The sequence below is a fragment of the Chlamydotis macqueenii genome, chromosome 3, assembly GCF_036417535.1.
Source record: "Chlamydotis macqueenii isolate bChlMac1 chromosome 3, bChlMac1.mat, whole genome shotgun sequence".
NCBI classification, from domain to species: Eukaryota; Metazoa; Chordata; class Aves; order Otidiformes; family Otididae; genus Chlamydotis; species Chlamydotis macqueenii.
Genome location: NC_141558.1, coordinates 77,755,305 through 77,773,171, shown reverse-complemented (window position 1 = coordinate 77,773,171; position 17,867 = coordinate 77,755,305). Strand labels below are relative to the sequence as shown.

The following is a 17,867-nucleotide window of genomic DNA, read 5'->3' as shown; positions in this document are numbered from 1 at the left end:
AGCCCGGTCGTGTGTCCCCCCTCCGCCCCTCGCCGCGGGAAAGTTTGGCGCCCGCCCACCCCGCCGGGCAAAGTTGTCGCTGGGTTTGTTTGTTTGTTTTTGCCTTTTCTCCTCCCCTCCCCCCACCCCTTTCCGCTCCCCCGCCGGTCGCCGCTCTCCCCCGCCTCCCCGGCAGCCGGCTCCGCGCGGGGAGGAAGCTGCGAGGAAGCAGGAACTGAGGAGCGAGGCGGCAGCCCGGACCCAGGAGCCTCGCCAGCGCCCGGCAGCCAGCACCCCGCGCCGGCACCGCCGCCGCCCCGCTCGCCGTTCGGACGGCAGCCCTCTCCTCCCCTCTTCCCGTCGGTGTGGTGTGCGCGGGCAGGGAGGACTCGTTTTGGTGGATTGTTGTTTTTTTTTTTTTTTTTTTTCTTTTTTTAAGCCCTTTTTTTTGCCCGCCCGCTTCTCCCTCCGCTTTAATATATGCTTCTGGAGAGCGACGTCCCCCCGCGCCGCCTCACCGCCCAGCCATGTCGGCGGCCATCTCTGCCGCGGAGAAAGTGGATGGCTTCACACGGAAATCGGTGCGCAAGGCTCAGAGGCAGAAGCGCTCGCAGGGCTCCTCGCAGTTCCGCAGCCAGAGCAGCCAGGTGGAGCTCTCGCCGCTGCCCCAGCTCAAAGGTACCCGTCCGTCCTTCCCCCCCCCGCGACGCCCTGCCCCAACTGCACACCCCAGCCCTCCGGCTACAGTTCCCGGTGCCCTCGGCCGTCCCGAGGTGCCTCTTCTGACACCGCTTTGCCTGGCCTTGTCGCCGCCTGTCCTGGCTTGTTCCCATTCCCCGCACCCTCTGCCCTTTGGCCGTGACCTCCTCCACTCCCGGTGCTTTCCAGGTAGGGACCCCGCAGGAGTCATCCTGCGTGCGGGTGGGTTCGCTTCCTCCACTCTTATAAAGAAGCGGCGCACAGGTCGGTTCTCGTTTACTGCCCCGGGGACTGACTCGGTTCACTTCTGGGTAATTTAGGAGTAAAGCGTTGGGAGGGCGGGTGTGCTTTTTTGAGGGCTTACTGCGAAAAATGCAGACGGTAAGTTGAGTTTAGGAGTGCAGGGAATTGAGCACTAAAACCGAGGAACGAGTGGTGGCTCCTCCCACGGGGGGATTTTGCAAAGAGGAACTCTGCCTGTGGCATAATATCCTGAGTTACCGGGGAGAGTTTGCGTTTGGCTTACTGGTTCCTTCCCATCAGTTTTGAACGGAGTGTGAATGACGTTTTGCCTGTCTTGTTTTAATGGCCAGGAGTTGCCTCAGAGATCTTCTCCTGTGCTGTATGCGAAGGCTCACAAGTGAATGAAAATTGCAGATGCTGGCATTGCTGACATTAAAATAGATAGTGAAGGTTTTATCTTTTGCACTGAAGACTCAGTTTGCTAGATTGCAAAAATGAAACAAAGGTTAATTGCAACTTTCCACACCTTTGAATGTCGAAATAAACTTCTGTGTATTTCTTCTTTTAAAAATGACAAGAATAGTTATTAGGCAGAGAATATAAACTTATTCTTAAAGTATTTGACAGGAACCTGAAAAATAAGGGGGAGAGATTACTTTGCTATGACCCAGCATATTATTTTTACTTCCAGTAGTGTTGAAGTCTTAGAATTTTGAAGCTGCAACATGTGATGGTGGAAAAAAATCTCTGATTATTTGCAGCAAATATCCAAAATCTGAATGAAATATAGCAAGCTTAACAATATTCCTGAATACTATGTAATTCTATTTCATGTCTGTAGTACTTCAAGACAATTTTTTTCTCCTACTCTTGAGTGACAGATGTGCATGAACCAGAAAACTAGCAGAAATGTTGTTAAATGCAGATAAGCTTGGGGAGGAGAGTAACAAGGGGAGGTAGGGTTTTTTAGCATGTTGTTGCAGCAGCTTTGGATGTTACTTCTGAAAACAGCAGGGGTGTTCTTGCTGCTTGTTTGGGGCTTTCTTTTCTCTGAAATTGTGTCCTCTCCTGGTACGCTAGTTTGATTTGAGAGATTTATAACCAGAATAATTGTTTGAAATAACAATTTAGTTTTGCTATTCATATGCTGTTTAGACAGTATATTTTCCTCAGAGATCGTTTTTATAAAATCACAGTTGAGACCTTGTAAGAGCACTTGGTAAATATCGCACATAGGTGGCAGACTTCAGAAAGTTTGAGTCCTGATCCAGCAAACAGTTAAACATACATACTTTATGCAGGGAGTAGTAATTCCAGCTTAAATCAGCAAAATATCCAAGTTTACATTCTTTGCTGAGTTGGGACTTAATATTGAAATTTTAACTCCGTATTATTCAATCTTGAAGTTTTGTGTGTGTGGTTTTATAGCTTTTTACTTATAACACAGAGAAGTTTTGCATGGCATCAGCAGCTCAGATGTTTGGAAATTTGTGGCCATAAACTATCAGAGGAATTTCTTCAGTTATGCAGAGTTCTGTAGTAGTTTGAGTTGCCTTAAATTCTTAAAGGAAAATAGCATCTGTCTTTATGCTTATGATTTACATTTAAAGACATGCCCTCTACACTTGCTTTGGAAGATAAATTATGGGCAAAATATACTTTTGTGAGTTATAGTATCCCAACTAGCCAGTTAGCAGGAAGTTGGGCAGCACTATTCTGCTTGTTTTCTCCCTTAGGTTTTGATGTTAGGTTTGTCCTGAGTATAGCTAGGATGGTTTCTCTCTGTCTGCTTGAAGCTGCCTCACTCCCTTCCTCTCTTGATCCTCCCTTGCCTCCCAAACTAAAAGAGCATCTAGAAAGAGTTTGCTGTCTGTAAATGTATTGTTTTGTAAAACTTAAAATCATGGAAGAGTTTGGGTTGGAAGGGACCTTTAAAGGCCATCTAGTCCAACCCCCCCTGCAAGGAGCAGGGACATCTCCAACCAGATCAGGTTGCTCAGAGCCTCATCCAACCTGGCCTGGAATGTTTCCAGGGATGGGGCATCCACCACCTCTCTGGGCAACCTGTTCCAGTGTTCCATCACCCTCGGTGTAAAAAAACTTTTTTTCCTTATATCTACTCTGAATCTGCCTCCCTCTGTTTTAAAGCCATTACCCCTCATCCCGTCACAACAGGCCCTGCTAAAGAGTTTCTACCTGTCTTTCTTATAAGTCCCCTTTAAGTACAGGAAGACTGCTATAAGGTCTCCCTGGAGCCTCCTCTTCTCCAGGCTGAACAGCCCCAGCTCTCTCAGCCTGTCCTCACAGGAGAAGTGCTCCAGCCCCTCTGATCATCTTTGTGGCCCTCCTCTGGACCCTCTCCAACAGGTTCACGTCCTTCTTATGCTGGGGGCTCCAGAGCTGGGGTACTCCAAGTGGGGTCTCATGAGAGCAGAGTAAAAGGGCAGAATCACCTCCCTCGTCCTGCTGGCCACACTCTTTTTTTATGCAGCCCAGGATGGCTTTCTGGGCTGCAAAGACACACTGAACTTGTTCTCATTGCATAGGTCTTGGGAAGATGAAACTTTGCTTTAGTCTTTAAAGCCAATACAGAATTCCGTAATAGTTGTGGTGCTGTAGTATCATTTATGGAGTAGTAGCCAGTGTTCCCAGGAAGGGGCTGAAAAAGGAACGACAGTCATACTGATGCCTAAAGATGCTCAGAATACACTTACAAAATTAGATTAAGACTTTTTTGCTTTTCCAGATATCTTCAAATAAGTAGTTAAACATGGGGTGTTTGCAGCCTGTATTGTGAGAAAGGTAGCATTTTGTAGATCAAAAAGCAGTTTGGTATTATACTGCTTTAAAATATTTCATCTTGTTTATAGTTTCTGTCTTGTTTTATCATTTTTAAGAAAAAATATTCCAAACCAAGTATAAACAGTATTCTAAAACTCCCCAATAGGTTTCTCAGATTGTCCTAAAATACTTGCATCTATTTTACTGGAAGGAGATATGTTCCAGAAGAAAGTTAAAATTATCCATCCGCTTTAAAAAGTACCTTCTTGCATAGATAGTGTTGCGGGTTTTTTTCCTATCTAAGGACTGTTGTTTGTTTGCCACTGAAATGGCCAGATCAGATTGTGTAACACACTTTCATAGTTGTGTTGTTTGAAAGCCTGTAGACAGATAATCTTAAAAGTACCTATTTTTGGAGCTAGTTGTACTGCTGCCATCTATTACCAAAATTCCTTAATTTGGCTGCATATTGTATCACTGCTAGGAGAAGAAACAGATCTGTAACTAGTAGGTAACAGTCCCAAATAGTAGGTACTCTTCCCTTTGGAGGTTTTGCTGGGGGAATGAGATTGAGAGGAGGGACAGCAAGATTGTGTATTGCTATTAATGTTCAGTTTATTTTTCTGTGTGGTGATATCTATCACTTTTAGATAAAAGCTCAGCAAAACCTGACTGATATCAGGATACATAAATTAGTAACGTGTTCTTCCGTTAACTTAGCTGGTTTCCTATGTGTTTGTTATCCAAGAGAGTGTCCATTTTACTGTATTATCTAAAAGCTGAATAAGAAATACTGAAGACCCAGTGACTGTATTTAGAAGAAAAAGGAAAAAAAAAAAAGCTTGTAAAATCTGTTGGAAGTTGAAGTTATTTCCCCCCCCATCTCCTTTTCATTTTGTTACTTTATAGTTTACATAATACAAATCCTTTGAAAAATCTGCAGCCAAAATAATGTGCTGGTTAACAGCAGGATTTTATAACTTCATGGACAGTTCTGAGAGTGTTGAGTTTAAAGAAATCTAGCAAAGGAAGTGTTATTTTTAACATCTTAAGAAGTGGTATTTTGTCTCAATAGCAAGTCATTTTAAAAGACTGCAATAGCACACGCAGTTACCTTTATTTTTGAAAGAAGAAACACAACCTGACCTTTGAACCTGTTTTGACTAATTACAGTAAAAGTACATGTACTTGTTTCTGTCATTTTTTGTTGAAGAAGCATGTAAAAATACGGGTGGTAAATGGTGAATAGAAAACACAATTCATTGCTTTTATTTAGCACAGTTAATGTGGTCTGTCAGGTTGTAAAGCAAATACACCTTTTTTTTTTTTTTTTTTTTCCTGTGTACCAAACATGTCAAGTGCAGCTGGAGTGAATAAATGTTTCCTGATGCCTTTCTGTGATCTTTTCAGTAGTGAATATCCTTTTGGGAAGATGCATGTCACTGTAGGCTTATTTTTTAAGTCATGCTCAGAGAAAAAATATATGAAAAGAAACTAATAGTATTCACTTCTAAATTAAACTCTTCCCCACAAGGGGAACTCTGGCCCTTACAGCAGAAGAACTGGAAAGTGGTCCAAAAATCTTTCGGCCATAGGCTAGTGGTGGTTATAACAATCTCTGTGGGGTTGAGAGTTACGGTGGTGAAGTATACCGGAACAAGACATTTTTAAGATGACCTTCCAGTGTGTAGTTTCAGTGGGGTTTAAGATAGGTGTTAATAGTATTTTCTTTACTTAAACCCTTGAGAGAGAGCTTGGATTTGGCTGGAAACCAGGTGCTGTCTTCAAGCTAAGCTTTTGTGTAAGCATTACAGGAAGACCTAATAGGCTGCTTATGGGTAAAAATTTAATGTTGTTAAATCTGTCAGGGTCAGTTCAAACCTTAGACTTTGAATGTTTCGAGTCATATAGTGCTTACTTGGGATTAAAAAAAAAAAGTTGAGTTAAAAACAACTGGGAGGAATTATCTTCTCATATTAAGTTACCTTTGCTCCCCAAAGGAAAATGTCCTTCACAATTTTAGAATGGTTTACTTTTACTACAGCCTTAATAAAGATTTGTAAGTGAAATGACAGTTTTCTGTCTCAGATTTGCACCTTTTTTAGTATCCCTCATGATTCATTGTTATTTCCTCTTCTGTGGTTCCTCATCCTCTGTGTTCAACATCCCTTGCAAGTGCAGTCTTCTTGGGTGAATTCTTCCTTGAGAGATAATATTTATTTCAGATGAAGAATAAGGATATTCTGTGAAGTATTTAGATAATCTCAGCAGGGCATACTATAAAGTAGTCAAAACTTCTGTTTAGTGAAGTTAAATCTTGAGAAACGGAGAACCTAAAATAGCTTAAAAAAGCTTTAAGAATTTTTTAATATTCTAATGTAGTTCCATGAAAAATGGGCTGTTTAGTTTTTCTTTTCTACAGTAAGGAACTGTTCCTAGTTCACGGAGTGGAACATTTAGTCTTTAATTCTTAACAAATTGACCTTTTTTTATCCTTAGACTTGAATTTTTGGTCTTAGAATATACTTCCATCAAGAACAACTCCTAAATATAGAGCCTATTGACAGTCTTCACATGAACTTTTCTATTTAAATCTTTCACATCTTCTGTATGCCAGCTTAGTATCGGATTTCTTTTTCCATATTCGTTGCTTTCTAGTTTAGTCAGATATTAGTTTTGCGGGTACTAAATTTAATGTTAGTTGCTGTTGGAAATACAAATGGAATTACTTATTGTTTCAGTCTATCTGATCAAAAGTAGATTACTATAATCTCCAGGGTTGTTTTTTTTTTTTTTTTTTAAATATCTATCTATCTTAAAATTATTCATTTCTTTTGAAAAGGTGTCATACCAGCAGTTTTGGACAGATTAATATTCTATTTAAGCGTATATACATATATACACACAAACGTTGTGTTCTTATGAAAAAAATAAACTTTCATTGGGAAGAGTATAAAGTGCATCTTCTATGCCATTGTAGTCTCGACTCCTGCTTTAATCTAGCAGGCTAAAATTATATTCATAGTTTCATAACAGCATGTGGATTTTGAAGGTTGGAACCACAGCCGAACTAGATAAATAGGTAGTAAATAATATCTGTTTTGTAAGACTTTTTGGCAAAATGCTCTACTAGAAACTGGACCCACAGTGAGACCTTCTTTCTAATGTCTGAATCCTTGATTTTTATTAGAGATTCACTGAACTAGTTTCTGTTAAGTTTTGCTGAGTTCATGGCCAATGAAGTATGTTGTCTGCATGATGCGTATTTTGTTGTATACTTCTGACTTAAAGGCAGAGCTCATCATAGTTAAGTTTGCCTATAATTTTTCTTCACAAGACCTTATTCTCAGCTGCTTACAGCACTGCTAAACTGTTTGGAGTGAAGTTTTCCATGCCAAGTATGGACAGTTTTACTTGGAACTGTTCCTCAGGCTAATTTTCTTAGTTTCAGCAAAACCAGTTCAAACTGCTTCTAAGACTAGAGGAAAAATAACTTGTATAGTGTCAATATTAAAAAAAAAAAATAAATTAACTGTCTTGAGGTTTAATGTTTGCTGTACTTCGGAGCTTAGCACATAGTTCTTAATGAAAATGGATCTAATTTGGTCTAAATTCTAAGGCATGCTCAGTAGCAAAACTGATGATTCAGTATCTACTGTGCTATTCTGTATAGATACTTCAGCATCTACTATGTTACTCATCTGTTGCACTCTGTGAGGCTACTATGCATGGCTTTTACTTAGTTTTCTTGTCTGTAGTGCTGCTAGCCATGGCAACTAAGCGTATGGAAAACTTGTAATGTTTTTTTTTCTGCAAGCAAGAACCCAGAAGTATATTACAAGTGAGGGGATAGTATGGAAGTGGTGGGCAGATTAGAGAAGCTTAAGTGGGAAGAGAGGACAGAAGCTAGTTCCTCCAGAAGCTGCAGTAAGCTCAGTATTTAGAATCTCAACACTCCTGTTGGCTGTGAAACTTTCCGGAAATGTTTCTTATCATACTCTTTTCTACTTTCTTCATAGTTTTTCATTGCAGCCATTGTTTTTGAACTTCCCATGATTTTTCTGAAACTTTATGGGCTTATGGTTTTTGTTCTGTGTGTCAAGAATTGATTGCAGATGAGTTGGTTCATCAAATGAGTCTTTACCTGAGAATTTTAAAATGAGGAGAACATAACTGCAGTGACCATGATTAGAGCATGAAATTAACTTTGTCACTGTGTTTAGTAGCTCTGCTTCTGGCTACTGTACATTTAGGGCAGTGGGGAGGAAGTGAAGCTGAGGAAGGCTGGTGAAATGTAGATGCAGGATACTAGGCCTTAGTATTTTAAGGGTATGGAGGCTATGGGAAGAGACAGCAGTCTGATCAGAATTGCAGAAGCCTGCTAAAGTAGTAGCATGTATTGCTGCTATGAAGATGGTGAAGGGAAAAGGCTATAGATTAAAAAAAAAAAAAAATCATGCTGTTGTATTGCCTGGCCACCATTGGGAAAATATTTCTATCTTGTTCTCATCTCAAGTTTCTTCTCTTTGCCATTGTTTCTCACTATCTTAGCAAGAAAAGCTTTGGTTAAGTTGGTAGTTTTTGTCAGCTTCGTTGATATGATAGAGTTCAGAAGAGAAATACAAATTTTGCTGTGGACCTGGGAGGTCAAGGTGTGAGTAACAACAAAAATTATATTTGCACTTGTATATTCAAGAATAATGCTGCAAAAGAAAGATGTTCTAGTAAGTGACTTCTAAACCCTCGTGAATTAAAGGCATTAAAGCTACTTGCTCCCGTAACAGGAAAACTTTCAACACATTATACAAGTTTACTTTGTCAAATTACTGATTAAAAATTATATCTGAGACCATCATGTGCTTGGAGAGTTGACAAGCTGTGAATAACAGAGGTGAATGCAGCATGGTAGATTTTCTCAGAGGAACTGAAAGAGGAGTTGGAGTGAATGAGTTTTGAGAACGACAGTATAGGATGGGCTGGGGAGGCTGATCTGAAGAAGAGTGAGAATAAAAGGTCACAGCAATTTTTCTGAATATGAAGAGGCAAACAGTTCTATTTCTGCTGTTGTATTTCAGACTTATCAGGATGCACAAACAGGTGAACTTCTAGAAGTGATTTAACAGGTTGCTGTGTTTCTGTAGATGGTTGGTCCTTTGAAAAATAAAAGCACAGCTTTTACTTTATTAATTTATTCACAAGTAAAATTCTGTAGGAAAGTGTATGGGAATAAACATGAACTTTTTTTAAAAATTAAATTCCAATTTAGTGTAGTTGGGTAAAGCTTTCGAGAAGTGTATGTTTTTTGTTATAAATTCTGTGCTTACTTAAAATATGGCATACGTGTGAGAAGTCTTACTAAGCAGCATAAATTCTGCTTTCACATGCATGTAACAGCAGCATATTATGAGAATTGCCTTTAGGTTTTGAATTATATATGTGAAATAAATCTATGCATTGCAGGATTGTTGGATTCTGTAGGAAAACAGTCATCATTATTTTGAGATGAAAAGTTAAAGTGCAGATGTCAGAAACCCCTGGAGAGGCATCAGCTGGGTCCCACAGTACAGTCAGGAAGGACAAGGTTTGGTAATTCATATTTCTGTGTATTTTCCCTTAAGAGTAGGAAGCAGGAGCAAAATAAACTCAGTACACCAAAATGGTGTAAATTGAGTTTAAAAATAGCCAAGAGACGTTGCCAAATGGGAATATACTTAAGTGTAGGATCCCTCATTACTGAACACTTTACAGTTTTTGATAGAAAGAATGTACTGTTGGACTGTGGTTAAAACTGATGGAAAACGTAGCTCAACCTTTTATTTATGAGGCTAAATGCTTAAGTGAAGTGAGTAAAGAGATCCTGCAAGTGCTTGAAAACTAATCTGCTCAGGATGATATGTTCCCACTGAGGTCAGTGGGAGTTAGTTCACTGAAAGCAGCAGAACCAGGATTTCACCTGTGTTTCCAGTGTAATTTAATCTTAGTTCTTCCTACTGTAACACTTAGTGTTATAATGTGTCTCATTATCTTATTTGTCTGAGAAAACTTTGAAAATTAAGAAATACTGGTTTAGCCAATTTGTTAAGTATATATTTATCCGAGGAATTAATCCAATACCTGTAACTTCCATCGAGATTTACACAGGGATTCAAGGGAAGAGGAGGTTTTTCCTTGGCTTTTGAAAAGCTAGACTGCATTTTTCCTCTGGAACAGTTTTCCTATTAAATTACTCCACTGTACATTCCCTTCACAAATTTAAAATAGCTAAGTGCTAAATGAACTGCAAAATGAGTTGCTGTACTTCTGTGAAGTAATGTTAAACAGCTAACCCTTGGTTTCAAATAAAAGGTATTTTTATATTGCACTCAGCAGGAATTTTATCATGTGAAAACAACGTGAGTGTTTGTTTCATTTCTGGGAAAATATAAACAAACTTGATTTGTAGTGTTGACTTGCATTTTCTAGTGTGATGTCAAACTGAAGCAACTTCAGCATCTTCAAAATTAGTTTTGTACTTAGATAAGGTGGGGAAATGATTGTGGAAGAGTACAAGTTAACAGACTGAAAAAAAACCAACAACAAGAACAACAACAACAAAAAAAAAACCAAAAGACCACCAACAAAAAAAAACCACACCTGATCCACTTATGGCATACTTCATTATCAACTCTTGCTAGTTATAAAATACCGTAATTTCAGTCAGACAGGAGTTTTGCAGTTAACTTGATAAAAAGGGAACTTAAATTGTAAATACAGTTTCTGTTCTTTCAAGCTTAGAAAGTGCAAATCAGCTTGTTCTGGTCTTCGGTCAAGCAAAGCGTTTATGTTCCTATGAATGGGGAATGTTTTTAATGCAGTACTGTATAATGGGTTTTGCTGAAGTTTTTACTGAGTCTTTATGGCACACAAATTTGTCACCTGCTTTTCAGCTGTCTTTGTGCCCTGGTAATCTACGTACAGAGTACTACAGCTGTTGGGGGGATAAAATAGGGAGCAGAGCTGTTCAGATTATTCTTGTGCTTGGGGAAAGTATAATTAACAGTTTGTGTGTCAGGAGCAAGCAGCATCATACTGATTGTCTCTTCTGATCTTTTTGATTCGGCAATTCTGGAAGCTCGGGCTGTAGTCTCTTTCCCTTTCTGTAGAGTCTCTTGGGTCTTGCTGGTGGTTAATTTTCCTGGCACGTGAGTGGGTTACCAGGAGTAACAAGTTGTTGTGTGCCAGCCTCTCTGTGGGTGCTTTCAATTTGTGGTTAACGCAGTGTAACCTGAGTTAGACTTTAAAGAGAGGACCTGCTTATATACCCAGGACTTTACCTTGACCTTTATTTGCCCTCTTATTGGGAGGGCTAATTGAAAGCATGTATGCTTTACATAACAAAAACCTTTGTTGCATTTCAGTATAGCAAAAGCTATTTAGAAGTCATATTTTCTGTTTTGGGAAAGCAGTTTTAGTTCTCAGGCCTTTGTATCCGCGTTTGTAATTTTAAGTTAAAGGTTGTCGTGTATCCCATATTCACATCTTCAGAGGAAAAAATTCCCATTCTATAAATCAATTACTCTCCCCTCTTTCCCTGTTTAATAACCCGGCTGTGCATGTTAATTCTGTGGTAGGATTTGTCACCCTTAAATTTAGCACTGTCTTCCTTAAAGAGGCAGGGTTCCTATTTTAAATTATTTTAAGATCATTGTTACTTAATAATCACGAACTCTTACACCTTCATCAAGCCAGTGAAACCATTATTTGGGCTAGTGTCCTGCACACAGGAGAGAATGTTAACCTCTTAGAGCCTCTGGTTATATTCAAGATAGGGCCAACCTGGTGTATGATCAGTCATTACAACTGTTTGATGGTTTTTAAATGAAGACAGCAAATACAGTAGCAATGTGTGCCAAAACCATAAATGAATGCATTGGGGAACATAATAGTTGGCTGACTGGTGGAAGAAAGCTTGTTTCAAATAGAAGAATAGTAGCATAATTGTTTTTTTTAAAACATACACTTCAGCTGTGTTAAGAAGTGAAACTTCTTTGCATTTTCTAATAAATGTAGTATGATATGTAAATTGCTCAACTTCTCAGTACTTTAAAAAGCAGCATTGATTCAACTGTGTCAGGTCATTGGACAACATTTTATTTTTCTGGGTTTTTTTGTTGTTGTTACATGGAGCTGAATTTCAGTTAAATTCTGAACTGATGGTATGCTCTTGAAGAAACCTTTGTATTGTTCAAGTTGTATATTTTGTTAAGGACTACTTCAGGCTTCAGGGTGTCTTATGTTCACATTCCAGTGGTTGGTATGTTTGAGTTTTTTTCCTTAAAGAATCAATGGTGCTTTAATTTTCCTTTTTGAGAAAGTGTAGTAGAAATGAAGTGAATTGTAGCAGAGTTACTAGAGTCTTACTATTTAACTTTTTGAGGACCAAGAGAATAATTTCTATTACTCTTTACATCTGACTGCATGTTGTCTTCTGTAATTAGACAGTAGGAAATAGGGCTATTAATATGAAAGCACTTCAGCAGGGTACTTTGTTACTGTCTGAAGTGTCTTGGTTGACTCAGATCTTCACTAAAATCAAGGAATTTAGTGTGGTTGTAGCTGGAGACTCTTAACTATATGAATTTACAAGAAAGCTTGGAAGATAGTAGAAACAATCTAGATAAGACACTTGAAAGTTTACCATCACTGCAAGGAGTCTTGTCACAGAATTTGTGACAGGTGTTGTTGGATCAGCATAGGCTTTTCAGATTTTCTGGACTGATTTGTTAAGGTCAACTGCTGGCCACATGGAGTGGCAGATAAGGCTTTGTGAAAAAAACAATATCTGTTACTGGATGGAAGATGGCTTTCCAGGAGTACTCTTAGTAAATGACTTGAAAATTATCTATAGCCTAGACTTTTTAACTAACTTGGGAAACCACAATGCTATGGGTGAATAAAAGTCATTGATTGTTATCCTTGTATAGTTTTACTCCTAATGTGTGCTGGTTTTTGTTGTTTTTTTTTTTTTTTTTTCTTTTCTTCACTGGCACGTATCACAGAATTAATCTTTTAAATCCAGAATATTCAAATGTTCAAAACTTGTGATTTCTTAACTATTTCAAAAAGAAATGGAGATTTACTTGGATGGCGGTATGATTTTTAGCAGGTTGGTTGGTTTTGGCAGTTTTAATTTGACTTTGCACAACTGGTTGGAGAAAGGTGTATATTAGCTTTGGGTAAAACACATGGTTATAGAGACAGTTGAGCAAGAAGAGTGTCACAGTGTATTTTTGAGGTATTGTTCATGTGAATCTGGTACTTATTCCTGAGGGTGGCAAAGTTTTTCTATGGGGAAGACCTGAAAATGCTTATACAAGATTTGTTGAATACTTGAAGTGCTGCATGAGTGCTCATCTGAGTAGCCCCACCAGTTTCAGTTGAGCTGTTAAGCTACCAAAAGCTGAAATTGTGGGAACTTCTCTTACGAATGTACAGAGTTACTGGAGTTATAGAACACTGGAACAGGTTGCTCAGAAAGGTGGTGGAGGCCCCACCCCTGGAAACGTTCAAGGCCAGGCTGGATGAGGCTCTGAGCAACCTGATCTGGTTGGAGATGTCCCTGCTCCTTGCAGGGGGTTTGGACTAGATGACCCTTGAAGGTCCCTTCCAACCCTAACCATTCTATGATTCTATGGAGTATGTTATAGACTACCAGTATAGCCAAGTATAAAGTGAGATTTTATACAGGGGCTACATTTTTATTTAAAAAGGAGCCTAAAGTGATTGAAAAAAACCAAAACAACAACACTCAAAACAAACAGGAAAAAAAACCAAAACAAAACAAAAAACCAAAATGTATTATTCAAAAAAGTAGTTTTTTGTAGGTAGGATTTTTCAGTTATTTCATACCTCATGATATTTTTCCAAATGAGAGAGTGAACAAACTTAACAGCTCATTACAGCTGAAAGAAGAGTTTCTACTCTCATCACTAATTTTGTGCCAGAGCTGATGCACATCAGGCCCTTGCAGAAGCCATTTAACCTCGCTAATACTGCCATGTTATTGAGTTAAAGCAGCTCACAGAAGAGCCTGACAAGTTCCAGAGCCAGTGTTGAGGGATGGATGTGACTGGGAGCAGAGGAGGTGAAGGGAGGAATAAATGGCAGGGGGGTAGTGGGGAGGAAGACCTCTCTCCTTTTCATTGTCAGCCAACTACTTTGCCTGTTGAGCTGTAGATGTAGACTTCTGAGAACCTGGAAGCATACTCTGTCTGTCCCCTGATGCAAAGTTAATTGCATCCAAACTCCATTTCTTAATGAGGCTTTACCATGCCTGTAACATAAACACTGACACTTGGATGCTACAAGAGATCACAACAATAATGCACACAAGAACTCCCCAGGACAAAAGTAAATTTTAAATTGAGGTTAAACAGGACTCCCTATGCTTGATTTATGTAGGCTAGGGCAGAGTTTACCAGACTAATCCCTGTCCAGACTAATGGTATCTCTGAAAAGAGCAGGCTGTACAGCAGTGTTGATAATTTGCAGATGTGAAGAAATAAATAAAAAAGCAAACACAACCAAACACTTGATGTCTCGTAGTGCATGTGCTTCTCTTTCCATGTTAGTATTAGGGCTTGATTCTACTGTAGCAGATTCTTCCAGCGAGTGCAGCTGCATGTAGCACAGAAAATGTAACTGGGCAACAGAGACTAAATGCTAAATGTCACACTGTGGAATATGGCATAACTACGGCACAATCCTTGTCATGAATCAATCTCTGTATTTCTGTTTGTCAGGGAATTATGTAGAAGTGTAGGGTTGCCCACAAAGCTCAACTTGCTGTAAGGAGCGATGCAGTACTTTATTCCCCAATATCACTGTCCTCTAAGTGTTTGAAAGGGCTGTATGTGAACTGCTTTTAAGAAGCTTTCAGAGGAAAACGTCATGGTTGTTTCTCTGGCTTCTGCATCTTCCTGGGCCAACTTTTTCATGAAAAACTAGAAATATTTAGAGATATTAAAAAAAGACTGGAAAATTTTTGCAAATGTTTGAGAGGGTTTATTTTGTATTGACAGGGAAAGTACACTTTTTGAGTTTCCAGTTTGTGTCCTTGAGAGAATTTTTGTGGACTTAGACTTTGGTTCCTGCTACTGAAGCAACAATTATGTTATGTCCTTCTGGCTTTGTACAGAAGGTCTTGGGTAAACAATTCTGTTAGGAAAGGAGAAGTATCTATCTTTGCCTTCCATGAGAAGGGCTTGTAAACATATGAGATAAATATACTGTGGGAAGCCATCCTCCAGCTAGTGATCTGGTGATGTTTATGTATCCAGTTATACACTAGTGAGGTAGCTCTGTGATTGTGAACTCTTTCCCTATCTATATTTTGTTTAGGACCTCCCTGAAAAAGTTAATCTTTTAGCTCAATATTCCATGCTTAGACTTGGATTGATGACCTTATAAATTTGAAAGCATTCGATTTAGAGACAAATCTGTACAATCATGCTGTTTTAATGTTTAAGTTCTGCTCAGGAGGAACTTCCAAGTCAACTTGTTTGTAACTTTTTATCCTTTGATTGTGGCTACTGTATGTAATGATTGTGTTTTTGTTTTTTGGTTTTTTTTTTTTTTTGTAAATAGTAGAAATAGTCTGACCACTTCAGTGTTATGAAGTATGATGATTAAATGAACTATTTTGGTTGGTTACAAACATTTTACCATCTATTGTGGAAATGACCAGAGGCAATGAATATCCTTAGAAAGAGTCGTGGTTGAAGTGGGTCATAATTTACAGTCATTCTTTTGGTGTTGAATGGAAATTTTTATCATTAGGATTCCCTACCATAATACCTGATAAAGAATCATTCTTTTGTTGCTGCGCAAAATCTCATTGCTATGTTCCCAAGGACTTCAGATCAACTTATAACCAACCTTTCAAGGAATGTAACAGTGGATTTAAAGAATTTCCTGAATCGCATTTCTGTTGAGCAGCCTCTAGAAAATGAAGTTTAGGCAATTGCATTTTGATAATGTTGATGAGATGGGGCATAGACTATTTTCTGGGGTATGGTTTAATGTATGTATCTTGACACTCTTCTAAATAAGATTAAATTAAATGCCTTTCCTCCTTTTTTTTTTCCTGCTTTAGGCTTCCTCATGTTTTGTTTCCTTCCCTATTTTTTTTTTTTTTTTTTTTCTCAAATCATATTTTCCAACAACATGCAGCAGTTCAGGGACAGGCTGGTAATAGAATTCAGGTTTCACTTTTTATCCTCCCCCTTCAAAATACAGCCTGTCAACAGGGTCATTTTATTGAGGGATCCACTATCTACTTTGAACCTACATTGTCTTCTGTAGTCCTTATGGTATTCAGGGTGTTTGAAGAAAAGCAATTATCTTGAACTTCAGATGTATGGTGTGATAAATATTAAATTGAAATTGGTTTTAAAAGCATGCCACAGGTTAAGCTGCTAAAGCTAAAAGCTTCAGTGTTGATGCAATTATGGTTGCACAGTTTATTCATAGAACTGGAATGAACAATTGCAATATGATTCTACTGTGGTATAGAGTTGTCTACTTTCTGTTGTACTGGGATACTTAAAGACGGGGCTTAAAAAAGTTAAGAACACTATCGGACAAACAAATTTTCCCGAATCACTTGGTGGTTCCCTTAGTACCTCTCATAACATTCCTAGGATAAATGTGCTGTGTATCAAGCAGGAATCGAGTGCATGAAGACAGGTAGTGCTGATACAACAGAACTGGCTTTCTTGTTACCTTATTTAATACTATGGTTGCACATAACTTTCATCTCTTGCAGTTATCTTTATTTTATGATTCCCCTTATAAGTATGGAAAATGGATGTATGAATAGAAAAAAATCTTCTGGTTTTGCTTTAAATGGTAAGAGTAATAAAACAGATTAATGGGCAGGTTTTTCATTTGCGAAAACATGTCTAATTGAGATAGATCAGATTGCTAATGAAATGGACTGGAGATGCATGGCAGGAAAGATATGATCTCTGTTACTCTAATGTCTAACTAAAAGTGGCTAATGCAGGGATTTTTTTGATGTTCTGGGGAAGGTAATAAGTGATTTGATTATTTTGTCTGAATTCCTGTTACTTGCTTTTAACCTTAGGTCTTTAGTCTGCATTAACCACTGTTAGGAGTATTTAGATGCTGCCTGCTGGTTTTTGAAAGTTCTTTGTAAATTTTGGTTAATGATATTTAGCGTTATTGAACATTAAATACACTGTATTAACTGTGCCTCACTGCTGGGCTTTTGTAGCTTGGAGTATAGTTAAGTTTGTAGTGAGGAAAAATAAGAGTAGGTTTGACTCCTGCTTGAGTCTGGCTATCAGCTTGGAGCTAGCATCAAAAAAAGCTGTCGTCCCTGTGTTGGTTCCTTAAATTAGGCTTTTCGGATTTTATACTCAGCATGTCACTGTTATTGCTTTGTTGCTATGATACAATACTTACTCATGCAATCCGCTGCAGAGTATTAGAAGATGTGAGCTGAAATGTTATGTAACTTACAAATGTTTTTACAGCTGATGTTCATTATTTTGCAGAGTGTAACAATTCATCTCTCTGTAGTTATCAGAGTGAAATAAGCATCTTGCAAGATTTTTATTCAAAAGAAAAATAGCTAAAATTGCAGAATTAACATTCAAAAGTATGAATTGTTCCTTAGGAGGGAGTAGTAATTGCTAGCTTTTTCAAAAGCTCACTGAAGTCATTATGCTCAGTTAATAGGATCATAACTGTCAGATGGGGAAAGGGAATACAATACAATATTCTGGTGTTTGAACTTTCAGAGCAGAGCGAGCAGTTTGGATTACAGTGGAGGCGTTTCAGTCCATTTTAGCAATTACTTTTTGTTTATGGAAACAAAAGAATTCTATCAGATAATTACTGAATATTAAAACCACAGTTGGCTCTTGTTGTTCCAGCCACTAAATGGAAGGTGTCTTGGTAGGAAACGTGAGGAACTGGCATTATCAAATAGTGTTTCAGTTGTTAAACTTACAAACTTAAAATGAAATTTGCTTAATTAGTGTAGTCCTAAAACAATAAAGAGAAGCATGAGATCTTTTCGTGATTTGTTTAAATTTGTCTCATAAGTGAGATTTATGATTTTCAGTACTCAGTGTTACAAGGCAGTTGCCTTTTTCTTG

The 17,867-nt window shown here is 38.4% G+C and overlaps 1 protein-coding gene across 2 annotated transcripts in view; it reads left to right on the top strand.

Annotated features, from left to right (window-relative positions):
• The first annotated feature begins 235 nt into the window (after positions 1-235).
• Positions 236-17,867, top strand: part of PPP2R5A (protein phosphatase 2 regulatory subunit B'alpha) — a 46,541-nt gene continuing 28,909 nt past the window's right edge. Inside the window, exon 1 of one of the 2 annotated variants that reach the window (XM_010126390.2) lies at positions 236-657. In XM_010126390.2, the coding sequence (XP_010124692.2) occupies positions 507-657 (151 nt within the window). In that variant the 5' untranslated portion in view covers positions 236-506. The remainder of the gene's footprint in view (positions 658-17,867) is intronic. The other variant, XM_086744876.1, reaches the window with a different exon arrangement.